General features: G+C 43.8%; 1 protein-coding gene across 2 annotated transcripts in view; it reads left to right on the top strand.

The window, feature by feature from the left end:
* The first annotated feature begins 4,252 nt into the window (after positions 1-4,252).
* The window catches only part of FEZ2 (fasciculation and elongation protein zeta 2), a 55,090-nt gene continuing 46,956 nt past the window's right edge, over positions 4,253-12,386 (top strand). For both annotated transcript variants that reach the window (XM_081253961.1, XM_081253962.1), the window contains exons 1-2: positions 4,253-4,520; positions 9,637-9,745. In XM_081253961.1, coding sequence (XP_081110087.1) covers positions 4,267-4,520; positions 9,637-9,745 — 363 coding nt within the window. In that variant the 5' untranslated portion in view covers positions 4,253-4,266. The remainder of the gene's footprint in view (positions 4,521-9,636; positions 9,746-12,386) is intronic.

Below are 12,386 nucleotides of genomic sequence, written 5' to 3' on the forward strand. Positions count from 1 at the left end.
TGCGGATTAACCACAGCTTTTTTCAATCAGGCTCCTCAGGCCCCCACGCCTCCCACGCCCCCCACGCCCCCCACGCCCCCCACGCCTCCCACGCCTCAGACTGCCCTGCTCCTTTAGTCTTTATCTCATAAATACCCCAAGCCCCTTGTCTTCCTGAGGCGGGTTTGAGACTGGTTCTGTCTCTACTTTGACTGCCTTGTGAGTAAACCCTCTGTTTCCTGGCATTTCAGTGCTTTTGCTTGCTGCCCGTCAGGCAAAATGAACCTGGTTCTGTAACAAATGTAACTGGGAGCTGGATTTTCTAAAAAAAAAAAGCAGTTTGAGTGGAGGACCAAAAGGACTAAAGGAAAGAGCAGGCGTAAGGAATTGAGGCCACAACCGGGTGGAATACAGACTCCTGCTGGATGTCCTTGAAGCTGTGGAGCCCTGTGCAGCCCCCAGGTACCCCATGGGGAGAGAGGTGTGTGGAAGGCTTTGAAGTACTGCTACTTTATAATTTAACCTGGCTCTGAATGTTTTACCATTTAAACTTTTCTGTTGTTCCTCTTTCATGTTTACAGTCATTATTTAAAATCTACAGAAGCACCAATTAACATTTTATTCCATACTATAGTTTCTTTCTAGTCTCATTGCTCTTTCCCCATAAAGTAGCACAGTTTTCTCCTAGGCACGTTTTTGGGGAGCACTTTTCTTTTTGCGGTACGCGGGCCTCTCACTGTTGTGACCTCTCCCGTTGCGGAGCACAGGCTCTGGACACGCAGGCTCAGCGGCCATGGCTCACGGGCCCAGCCGCTCCGCGGCATGTGGGATCTTCCCGGACCAGGGCACGAACCCGTGTCCCCTGCATCGGCAGGCGGACTCTCAACCACTGCGCCCCCAGGGAAGCCCCTGGGGAGCACTTTTATAGATTGTGTTGAGTGCCAAGATTACTATAGGTGTGCTAATATAAATTAATTAAGAAAAGTGATTCAAATCTTGTTTTTGCAATGGGGTATTCAAAGTGTCTGGGGTGATACCAGGTAATTTGCATTTAATTAAAAGTGAAAAGCCTCCTATGTGGAAAATTTGACTAAAATAAAATTCTGAGACCACTAAAGCTAACCCAATAGCAATTTATTTGCAGGCATATGAAAAATTTGACAGTTGTTACATTTGGGTGGGAAGAGTAAGTAGTTTTGATTTCCACTAACAAACATGCACATGCCACACAGGTAAGTGGAAATACAGGCCAAGAAAAAAACTATTTTTTGCCTTAGCTATGTACATAATTAGAAGAGTCTGAGTCAATTCCATAGCTTCTCATGACTCTAGCCCAATACCTAGAGAAAAATAGATCTTTGATACATTTAGAGTATCACTTCTGAGTAATATTCAAATAGGTGAATGTCAGCTGAGCTAATGTTTTCTCATCAACCCCAAAGCTATTGACCATTGAGTAATTAGTTCTAGCTCTTGGCTAGTTAGAGCTCAACATCTGCTCCCTTCGTGGTTTCAAAGGAAATGGGAAGGTAATGATATTGCCTTTAAAGTAATTATCATCAGTTCCTTAGGCTTGATTTTATAGAAGTATCTTGTTAAATATGGGACAAATCGTTGAAATACGAGACAAAATTCATCAGAATGGTAAATAGGAAATTTTGGTATTAACATGTATTCTTTTTTTTTAAAATTAATTATTTATTTTTGGCTGTGTTGGGTCTTTGTTTCTGTGCGAGGGCTTTCTCCAGTTGTGGCGAGCGGGGGCCACTCTTCATCGCGGTGTGCGGGCCTCTCACTGTCGCGGCCTCTCTTGATGCAGAGCGCAAGCTCCAGACGCGCAGGCTCAGTAGTTGTGGCTCACGGGCTTAGTCGCTCCGCGGCATGTGGGATCCTCCCAGACCAGGGCTCAAACCCGTGTCCCCTGCATTGGCAGGCAGACTCCCAACCACTGCGCCACCAGGGAAGCCCCTAACATGTATTCTTGAGGATAGGTTTCCACGTTGTCGAGACATGGACAGAGCATACTGGGAAAATCTTATTTTCTATTATTAACTTCGTATTTATTTTTCAGAATAGGAATTCATCTTTTATGACCCAACTGTGTTCTGATTCCTAGATGAAGTATTTGATTACTGCAGTCCAAAGACACTGCTTCTGTCAGCTCCTAGGTATTTGTTGCCTCTACATGTTCACACTCCCTTAGAATTATCTTTTCCCCTAATTTTTTTTGATGGTAAAATACACATAACATAAAATTACCATCTCAACCATATTTAAGTGTACAGTTTAGTGGTATTAAGTACATTTATATTCTTTTTTTTTATTAGTTTCTGCTTTATAACAAAGTGAATCAGTCACACATATACATCTGTTCCCACATCCCTTCCCTCATGCATCTCCCTCCCTCCCACCCTCCCCATCCCACCCCTCCAGGCCGTCACAAAGCACCGAGCTGATCTCCCTGTGCTCTGCGGCTGCTTCCCACTATCTATCTACCTTACGTTTGGTAGTGTATATATGTCCATGCCTCTCTTTCGCTTTGTCACAGCTTACCCTTCCCCCTCCCCATATCCTCAAGTCCATTCTCAAGTAGGTCTGTGTCTTTATTCCCGTTTTGCCCCTAGGTTCTTCATGACATTTTTTTTTTTAATTCCGTATATATGTGTTAGCATACGGTATTTGTCTTTCTCTTTCTGACTAACTTCACTCTGTATGACAGACTCTAGGTCTATCCACCTCATTACAAATAGCTCAGTTTCGTTTCTTTTTATGGCTGAGTAATATTCCATTGTATATAAGTGCCACATCTTCTTTATCCATTCATCCAATGATGGACACTTAGGTTGTTTCCAGCTCCGGGCTATTGTGAATAGAGCTGCAATGAACATTTTGGTACAGGTCTCTTTTTGAATTATGGTTTTCTCAGGGTATATGCCTAGTAGTGGAATTGCTGGGTCATATGGTAGTTCTATTTTTAGTTTTTTAAGGAACCTCCATACTGTTCTCCATAGTGGCTGTACCAATTCACATTCCCACCAGCAGTGCAAGAGTGTTCCCTTTTCTCCACACCCTCTCCAGCATTTATTGTTTCTAGATTTCTTGATGATGGCCATTCTGACTGGTGTGAGATGATATCTCATTGTAGTTTTGATTTGCATTTCTCTAATGATTAATGATGTTGAGCATTCTTTCATGTGTTTGTTGGCAGACTGTATATCTACTTTGGAGAAATGCCTATTTAAGTCTTCTGCCCATTTTTGGATTGGGTTGTTTGTTTTTTTGATGTTGAGCTGCATGAGCTGTTTATAAATTTTGGAGATTAATCCTTTGTCAGTTGCTTCATTTGCAAATATTTTCTCCCATTCTGAGGGTTGTCTTTTGGTCTTGTTTATGGTTTCCTTTGCTGTGCAAAAGCTTTGAAGTTTCATTAGGTCCCATTTGTTTATCTTTGTTTTTATTTCCATTTCTCTAGGAGGTGGGTCCAAAAGGATCTTGCTGTGATTTATGTCATAGAGTGTTCTACCTATGTTTTCACATTTATATTCTTGAGTAACCATCTCCAATGCTCTTCATCTTGCGAAACAAATTCAATACACATTAAACAGTAACTCTCTACTCCCAGTTATACTTTTTGGTATAAACGCTTTCCAGTTTTATCACTCTAACTGCATTGTAAGCCCGTTGTAGGGAGCAGTCATGTATTAGTTATAAAACATACACATTTGGTACTTACTGTCAGGCACTGTTCCAAGTGCTTTGCAAATAATAACTCGCATAATTGTTCATCTTTGTATGTTGCAGAGGGTCTAGCACGTGCTTTACACGTGGGAGACAAAATATTTGTGGAATGAATTTTGGTACCATTTAAGCATTTCCAAGTGACAGTGGCTGTTCTTCTGGTTGAAAAGTTACCAAAGGAGCCAGGTTACTTTGGGGAAATGATTTGGGGAGTAATCTGACACTGGGTGCAAGTTTAAAGAAGTCCTTTATTTTAGCTACATTTAGGCCAGGTTCCCACTAAGGAAATCTTAGAGTAAAGCTATTCCTGAATGACAGACTATAGGAAGTGACTCAACGCAGTTAAAGTTTTCCTTTCTACCGGGACCAGCGCTCAACTCAAAGAAGACTCAGGAGAAGGGAAGACCCCAGGGCTGCGAGGCCCGGGACAGGTCCAAGCCTCCGCCGGAGATAGGGGGTGGGGCCTCGGGCGTGGCGGTGCTTCGGGGGCGGGGCCAGACGGCGGGGCGGGGCGGGGCGGGGCGGGGCGCGCGACTGCACCAGGCGGCGATGGCGGCGGACGGGGACTGGCAGGATTTCTATGAGTTCCAGGAGCCGGCCCTGAGCCTCCAGGACCAGGAAAACTGTAACGCGAGCCCCGAGGCCGAAGCAGGGCCGGGCGGGGGAGGCGACGGCTTCCCAGCGCTGGCCTGCAGCTTGGAGGAAAAGCTGAGCCTGTGTTTCCGTCCCTCTGGTCCGGGTGCTGAGCCCCCCAGGGCGGCCGTGCGGCCCATCACCGAGTACAGCCTCCTGCAGGGGGACGAGTGAGTGCGGGTCCAGGCCGGGAGCGGGCGGGAGCCTCCTCTGCCCCTCGTCCAGCCCCTCGCCCTGTCCGTCGGCCCTCAGTCAGCAGCCTCGGCGGGACTCTGGCCGCAGGCTCCTCCCCGCACCCTCCCTCCTTCCGCCTCCATCAACTCCGGGGTCCCGCCCCTCCGTGTTCTCCTACCTCCTTCCTTGGAGCTTTCGGCCTCTGCGCCCCTGGCGATTTAAACCCTGCTCTCCTGGCCCCCAACGAGCCCTTAAACGTCTTCCTCCTTCCTAGAAACCAACCCCTGTTTGGTTTGGAGGGAGTCTTGTACACAGCCCCGTAGTTAGAGGTAGTATGTCCTCGGGCACATGTGTAGACATTCATTCATTCAACCAGCATTTTTTTAAGCGCCTGCTACGTGCCAGAGGCTGCTTCTCACTGGGAATACCAAGATGACTGGACATTACCCCTTTCAAGCAGAGGGCAACCTAGGGTGGGAGCTGGATTTGTAAACATTTGTATGGGTGTGACAAACGCTCTAATGGATATATGTACAAAATACAGGAGATTTAGTGTGTGTGTGTGTGTGTGAGTGAGAGAGAGTGAGAGTGAGAGTGAGAGGAAGGACTTCATAGGGAAAGAAGTGTGAAAACTGGACCCTGATGGGTGAGTGGGAGTTTGCCTGGCAGGTGAAAAAAGGTCTAGCATTCTAGCTCAGGGATACAGCACATGCAAAGGTACCGACGTTGAAGCAGCGTTTTTGCCACAGGAATTTATTGGCTCCGTCTGAGAGCCTAGGTTGAGTGTGAGTTCCCACAGAGGCATAAAGGAAAAGCTCTGGTTATTAATGGCAAGGATCTCCTAGTCTGGTAGGGAGACCAATGCATAAACAGGTAATTATTACAGAATCATCTAAGTGCAATGATAGGAAATTCGCAGGGCTTTATGAGAGCTAGGGGAATGGAGGGACAGAGGTTATTAACTGCCCAGAAACCCAGTTATAATTTGGTTAGATAAGGGTTGTAATTAGGTACCATAGTTTTACTCCAGAAGATACAGAAAGGAATGATGAGAGTGAGGGAATTTGACAATATTGTAATGTAGGGGGAGAGGAGCCCTGGAGAGGCTGAGGGTGAAATTATGGAGTAAACACTGAGGTTGTGGGTAGGGGTGGGTTTTCAGAGCATTGAAGGGATGGAGAGGTTAGGGAAGAATTTTTTTTTTTTTTTTTTTTTTTGCGGTACGTGGGCCTCTCACTGTTGTGGCCTCTCCCGTTGTGGAGCACAGGCTCCGGACATGCAGGCTTAGCAGCCATGGCTCACGGGCCTAGCCACTCCGTGGCATGTGGGATCTTCCCGGACCGGGGCACGAACCCGTGTCCCCTGCATCGGCAGGCGGACTCTCAACCACTGCGCCACCAGGGAAGCCCAGGGAAGAATTCTTGAGAGGAGGATTCATGGGCATAGAAGGGGGCTTGTCAGTTTCCTCTGTGAATCAGAAGATTTATCAGGAAGAGGGGGTTGGGAATGGGGGCCTGTAAACATAGCTTAGCAGTGGTTCAGGCCCAGCTATGCCTGGAGACCATATCTTTTTTTTTTTTTTTTTTAAAGAAGATGTTGGGGGTAGGAGTTTATTAGTTAATTATTTTTGCTGTGTTGGGTCTTCATTTCTGTGTGAGGGCTTTCTCTAGTTGTGGCAAGCGGGGGCCACTCTTCATCGCGGTGGGCGGGCCTCTCACTATCGCGGCCTCTCTTGTTGCGGAGCACAGACTCTAGACACGCAGGCTCAGTAGTTGTGGCTCACGGGCCTAGTTGCTCCGTGGCATGTGGGATTCTCCCAGACCAGGGCTCGAACCCGTGTCCCCTGCATAGGCAGGCAGATTCTCAACCACTGCGCCACCAGGGAAGCCCCGACCATATCTTTTCATTGCTGCCTCTGTACAGTGTTCTGCCCAGGCATAGAAGGAAGTTTCTGATTGGATATTATACACACAGATATGCATGCAATCAGTGGCAAAAGATGACATTTTAAACAGTCTATTCCCAAAGATAAGGTAGTGTTATACATAGATTTATATACTCGGAATCACTAGACTCAGGACATTCTCTGGATTTTAAAATTATATTTATTATATATTTGGGTTTATCAAGAATAACTTCTCAAAACAGATTAGTGGTTTGTACACAGATAAGATTCCCTATTTTTGCATTACCTGTACTGTCTGAAAAGTAGTGTATTTTAGCCTTTGCTTAAATCTTCAGTTGATATAAAACTTTAAAGTTTTGTTACTCTTGAAAATGGTATAGTAGATGTTATGTTGGTGGTACAGCATGTCCCTTGATTTGGGAATGCATAAGAGAAATCTCTGTCTCTTTTCTGAGCTGGTGTTGCTTACCACTCTCATTGTCCCTATTCTATTGCATAAATCTACTCTCCATTGCTTGATAGAGTCCATTCCTGTTTCTTTCACTAGAGAGAGCTGAGAATTCTTTCACCCAGATAGTGCCTTGCCTTAGGGCACTTTATTTCACTTCTGAGTCCCGGTTTTAGTTTTGGTTAAATACAGATTGTGCTTGTCTGCTGAAGTTTTACTTTAGAAAGGTCTGGTGTGGGATTCAGTGTCAGCAGCACTTTGACCTTTGGAAAAGAGCTGCCCTGCTAGTTGTTTATGACTGGCTGTAGTACTTTATGATAAGGATGAAGGCAGTTCATGTCTTGACTGGAGAATTCTACAAATCTTTCAGTTAACTCGGCCCTGTGTCCTTCCAACCACAAATGTTCTGGCCCTGGTGAAGACAGAGGACTGTGAATTGTGCTTCATTTTCTTGGTAGATCAAATTCACCCACAGTCAGTTCTACATGAAATCTTCCACTCCACTTGTCCTCTTATTATAGCCTCATTTAAGAAGGAGCAAACAAGCAGACAAAACAAACCTCAAAAACTCTGGACTGTCTTCACCTACTAGAATATGCTAGTAGTTCCTACCCAGGGTTAGATACATGGTCAGTTATTCAGTATTTGCAAATCTTTTACCCAGGAAGATGTGGGCCAGAAACCCAGCAAGTTTAGCATCCAGAAGTGTTGTTTCCAATTTGAGCACGCTGGCATTAGAGGAGATGATTCCTCCAGAGAGGAGGATAGGGATGAACCATGCATATGGGAGATTATCTGGGTAAATGAGTCAGTTTTCTAGAGCTTTTTGGGTTCACATTTTCATTGAGGCTAATGTGCATTCCAAAGCCAAACATCATTTTGGGATTTTTGGCAGTTGTGGTCACATTGCTTCTTCTCTTTAGCACCAAATCCCAATTCGTTAAATCAGTATGCTGTTTCTCTATTTTAAAGCTTGCATTCTTATTTTTATGTCCCTGGTGGTCTTGTTTTTGTATCCTAGTATCTTACATGCTTGGAAAAAAGACCCACCCAATTTTTTAGTGTCTTATTCACAATTGGATACCTGTTATAAATGTTAGGGTGTTTTTTTGTTGTTGTCTTTTTCTTTATGACTTCTATGTGTGTATCTCTGGCCATTAAGTAGCTTATATGTGTAGTGTTTAACTTTACTTACCCTAATTAAATTTCATCTCATTTATATTTCTGAACTCATGTTTTTCATATAATGTCATTTAAAAAAATGCTGGTTAATACTTTGGGGCTGAAATGAATTTTGGTCATGAAATTGGAGTTTGCAGTCTTTTTTCCGGTGTGGTTTGGGACTTTTCTCAATACAACTCATTTGAATTAATGCTTAGAGTAATAGAGCTGGAAGGAATGTCTGCTATTCTTGTCCAAGCTTCTCGTTTTAAAAAGTCCAGCTAATACCTACAGAGGTTAAGGGACATGGTCAAAGACTCATTGAGGATGAACGTAGACAAGTCTGTTTTCTGAATTTAGTCAAGTGCCCTTTTCATTTTACCCCGTTGCCTCCCCAAAATGCTGTTTGATAATAAGGAAGGGTAACTGCACTGGGTATAATCTGCATTTTATTGTGAACTCCCTTTCTTTCCCTTTTCATCTTATCTTAGTCTTAGCCTATTATAAATTAGATATTAAACCCTAGTCTCACATTGAGACTGAATTCTTTCTCCAGAAAATTCTTTCTCTTTGGTTAGAGAGAGATTATTCATTCTATGAAATAGTCTATATGTTCGGAAGTTACAAAATAAAAATAAGTATAAAGCACAGTGTATTTACTACCTCTTTTGGCTTGAGAAACATTATTTAAACTTCCTGTGCTTTAGTTTCTATCTGTCAAATGGGGATAATAACAGTTCTTCATAATACTGTTTTTGAGGATTAAATGAGTTAATGTATGTAAATTGCTTAGAATATATGTAAATTGCTTACTTAGAGCCTGGCACACGATGCAGTGGAAATGTCAGCTCTCGACTTTGTGAGAGTTTTCTGGAAATGTCAGCTCTCGGCTTTGTGAGAGTTTTCTATGTCCTGTCACCTTCCCTCAGGACTTCTTGTCAGGCCCAATGATAGGATTTTCCTTTCGTCTTATTCTGGAGCCTCTACTTTTTTTTTTTTTTTTTTTTTTTTTTTTTTTGCGGTACGCGGGCCTCTCACTGTCGTGGCCTCTCCCGTTACGGAGCACAGGCTCCGGACGTGCAGGCTCAGCGGCCATGGCTCACAGGCCTAGCCGCTCTGCGACCTGTGGGATCTTCCTGGACTAGGGCACGAACCTGTGTCCCCTGCATCGGCAGGCGGACTCTGAACCACTGTGCCACCAGGGAAGCCCTGGAGCCTCTACTTTGTTGATGCTTTTCTGAGAAACAATAGCCTCCTGTTTTTTTGCTTTGATACTTTTTTTTTTTTTTTTTTTTTTTGCGGTACGCGGGCCTCTCACTGTTGCGGCCTCTCCCGTTGTGGAGCACAGGCTCCGGACACACAGGCTCAGCGGCCATGGCTCACGGGCCCAGCTGCTCCGCGGCATGTGTGATCTTCCCGGACCGGGGCACGAACCCGTGTCCCCTGCATTGGCAGGCGGACTCTCAGCCACTGCGCCACCAGGGAAGCCCCTGCTTTGATGCTTTTTGTTCTCTCTTTCACTGTAGTACTAGGTATCTGTTTAATAACGACATACAGAATGTTAACTTTCATTGATTGTAGTTTTCTTCTTTTTAAGGATTTGGAATGCCCTGACAGATAATTACGGAAATGTAATGCCTGTAGACTGGAAGTCATCCCATACTAGGACCTTGCATTTGCTTACTCTGAACCTCTCAGAAAAAAGGGTAAGTTAGGAATTGCACCCGTAATTTCTGAATAACTGATTCTGATAATGGAACTAAAAAGTAGCATTTCTGTTGAACCACAGTTGGTTGAGTTGCTTCTTATTTCCAAGCTTATGGCAATTGGAGTGGCCCTCTTTTGCCATCTCGGTTCTGCTACTGTCAGCTTGCTAACACTTCCCTCCAATTCTTCCCCAGCACACGCTCAACTTTTTTATGTTTAGGTAAATTCTCATCACCTGTGTATGAACAGCAATGATCAGCATTTTTTTCCAGCTTAAATAACAGTTTTGATGTGCTGAGAATACTCAGTAAGAACCCTAGCCTTTGATTTAATATGTAGAGGGTACTGGAATATCTACAGAGAATTAACTTTCTGATGAATTTAATGACTTGCTAGATGTGACGTATCGTCTGAAGATTGTGTTTTTCTGTGAATATTGGGGAACCTTTAAAAGATTTCAGTTCTTGGCTTTTTAATGTGTTCTTGGCTAACTGTTGGAGGCTGCTATATATATCTTGGAACTGAAAGTGAAGACACCTTGAGTAAGAAGTGTGAGCACAGGTGATAGGACAACAAGGCGGACAGAAAAACGAAGAGAATTGCTTTAAGTGGAAAATCACAGTGTGGTTTAAAACTGATGAGAAACGAGGCTAAATGGAAGTTTCGGGGCCTGACTCTTTAAATTCTTCATCAAATAGCAGTGTAAGCTCATGCCAGGTCTTTTGGCAGGCTCTATTTCATTAAGTGTATTTGTGTAATTACTGGGAGTATAATGCAGTAGGGCTGTGAGTATTTTAAATCATTTTCTGAAATGATTTTCTTAAAAATGTGATACAGAAAAGCTTGCTCCCTACTGTTTTCTCGTAAAATATATAATTCTGACTACATTTCTTTGTATTCTAGTAGATATAGGATTTATTATTTGTTCCAATTATTAATCCCCTTAAGCTGTTTTGCAGGCTGACCTGACATACATTTAGGGAAAGGAATAAAACAAAATATCTTATGATCTGTGTTCTGTTTATTTGCATCTTAGCTATCATTCTGGGCTTAGTTCAAGTTTCCCTTCCTCTCTGAAGCTTCCTATTACTGTTTTAGCCTTTGCTGATCTCATGGAATTATATAATTTTAGAGTTGGAAGGGACTTTAAAGGACACTTAATCCAGTCTCTCATTTGGGGGGAATTCCCATCTACAGCGTCTCTGACAGATGGTCATTTTGCCATGGCCTCAATCCTGGCACGGAAGGAAAATGCACTCCTCTCTGTGGGAATCGGTTACGCTTGTTGGGGTGTGAAAATTGTAAAGGACTTATCTGTCCCACAGAATTTAGCCTCCTAGTCTCCTGCGTGCTGGTCCTCACAGTGCTTTGTCCGTGTCTCAAATCATTATTGTGTTCTCTTATTATGTATCTGGGTCTGTCATTAGATTGTAACCTCCTGGTAGGTATCTTTGTCTTTCAGTAACCACCACTGTGCCTGGCACATACTGATTACTAAGACAAGTGTTTGTTGAGTGAACAAATGAATAATCTCATCAGTGAGGCTATATAAGGTCAGACACCATGGTGGAAAGTTTTTTTTAAATGTTTTCTATATTATTTAACATAGTGTTGAATCCACAATAGCCAGTCAATGAGTACTTTTTTGTTTGACATGTTAAAAAATAGTAGAGAAGAGATCTTTTTATAGTTTCATTAGTAGCATGAATGGAACACTCTAATCCAGTTTCAATGAATGTTGTTATTTGGTTACCTCTGGGGACGTCACTCCCTTTATCTGCCTTTTGACTGTTTTCAGTGCTACAGCAATGGCATAGCCAAGGGTAGTGATTAGTAATGATGTGGAGTTTAGTACTAGTACTGGTTGTGAAAGCCTTACCTGGAAAACTCAGCAAGTTAAAATGGACAAGTGATCATCTAACATCTGTCTGTCTTGACATGACTACCCAGGTGATGAATACAACTGAGATGAGAAGTCTAGTCCTCAGGAATGAGTAGCACACATTAAGTTCCTGAAGAACAAATGCACAACAAGCTACGAAATAAGAAGCAACCATGTTATTAGGTAGCATATAATTAATGGTTTTTTTTTTTTTTTTTTGCGGTACACGGGCCTCTCACTGTTGTGGCCTCTCCCATTGTGGAGCACAGGCTCCGGACGCGCAGGCTCAGCGGCCATGGCTCACGGGCCCAGCCGCTCCGTGGCATGTGGGATCTTCCCGGACTGGGGCACAAACCCATGTCCCCCTCATTGGCAGGCAGACTCTCAACCACTGCGCCACCAGGGAAGCCCCAGAAGCATTCTTTAGATATTCCAGTTGTATAACAGTGTCTGTATGAAATTTTTTTTTAATTAATTTATTTTATTATTTATTTATTTTTGGCAGTGTTGGGTTTTCGTTGCTCTGTGCAGGCTTTCTCTAGTTGCGGCGAGTGGGGGCTACTCTTCGTTGTGATGCGCAGGCTTCTCATTGTGGTGGCTTCTCTCATTGCGGAGCACGGGCTCTAAGTGCACGGGCTTCAGTGGTTGTAGCGCATGGGCTCAGTAGTTGTGGCTTGTGGGCTCTAGAGCGCAGGCTCAGTAGTTGTGGTGCATGGGCTTAGTTGCTCTGCGGCATGTGGGATCTTCCTGGACCACGG

This window comes from Mesoplodon bidens, assembly GCF_964165515.1.
Source record: "Mesoplodon bidens genome assembly, chromosome: 14".
In the NCBI taxonomy this organism is placed as follows: domain Eukaryota; kingdom Metazoa; phylum Chordata; class Mammalia; order Artiodactyla; family Ziphiidae; genus Mesoplodon; species Mesoplodon bidens.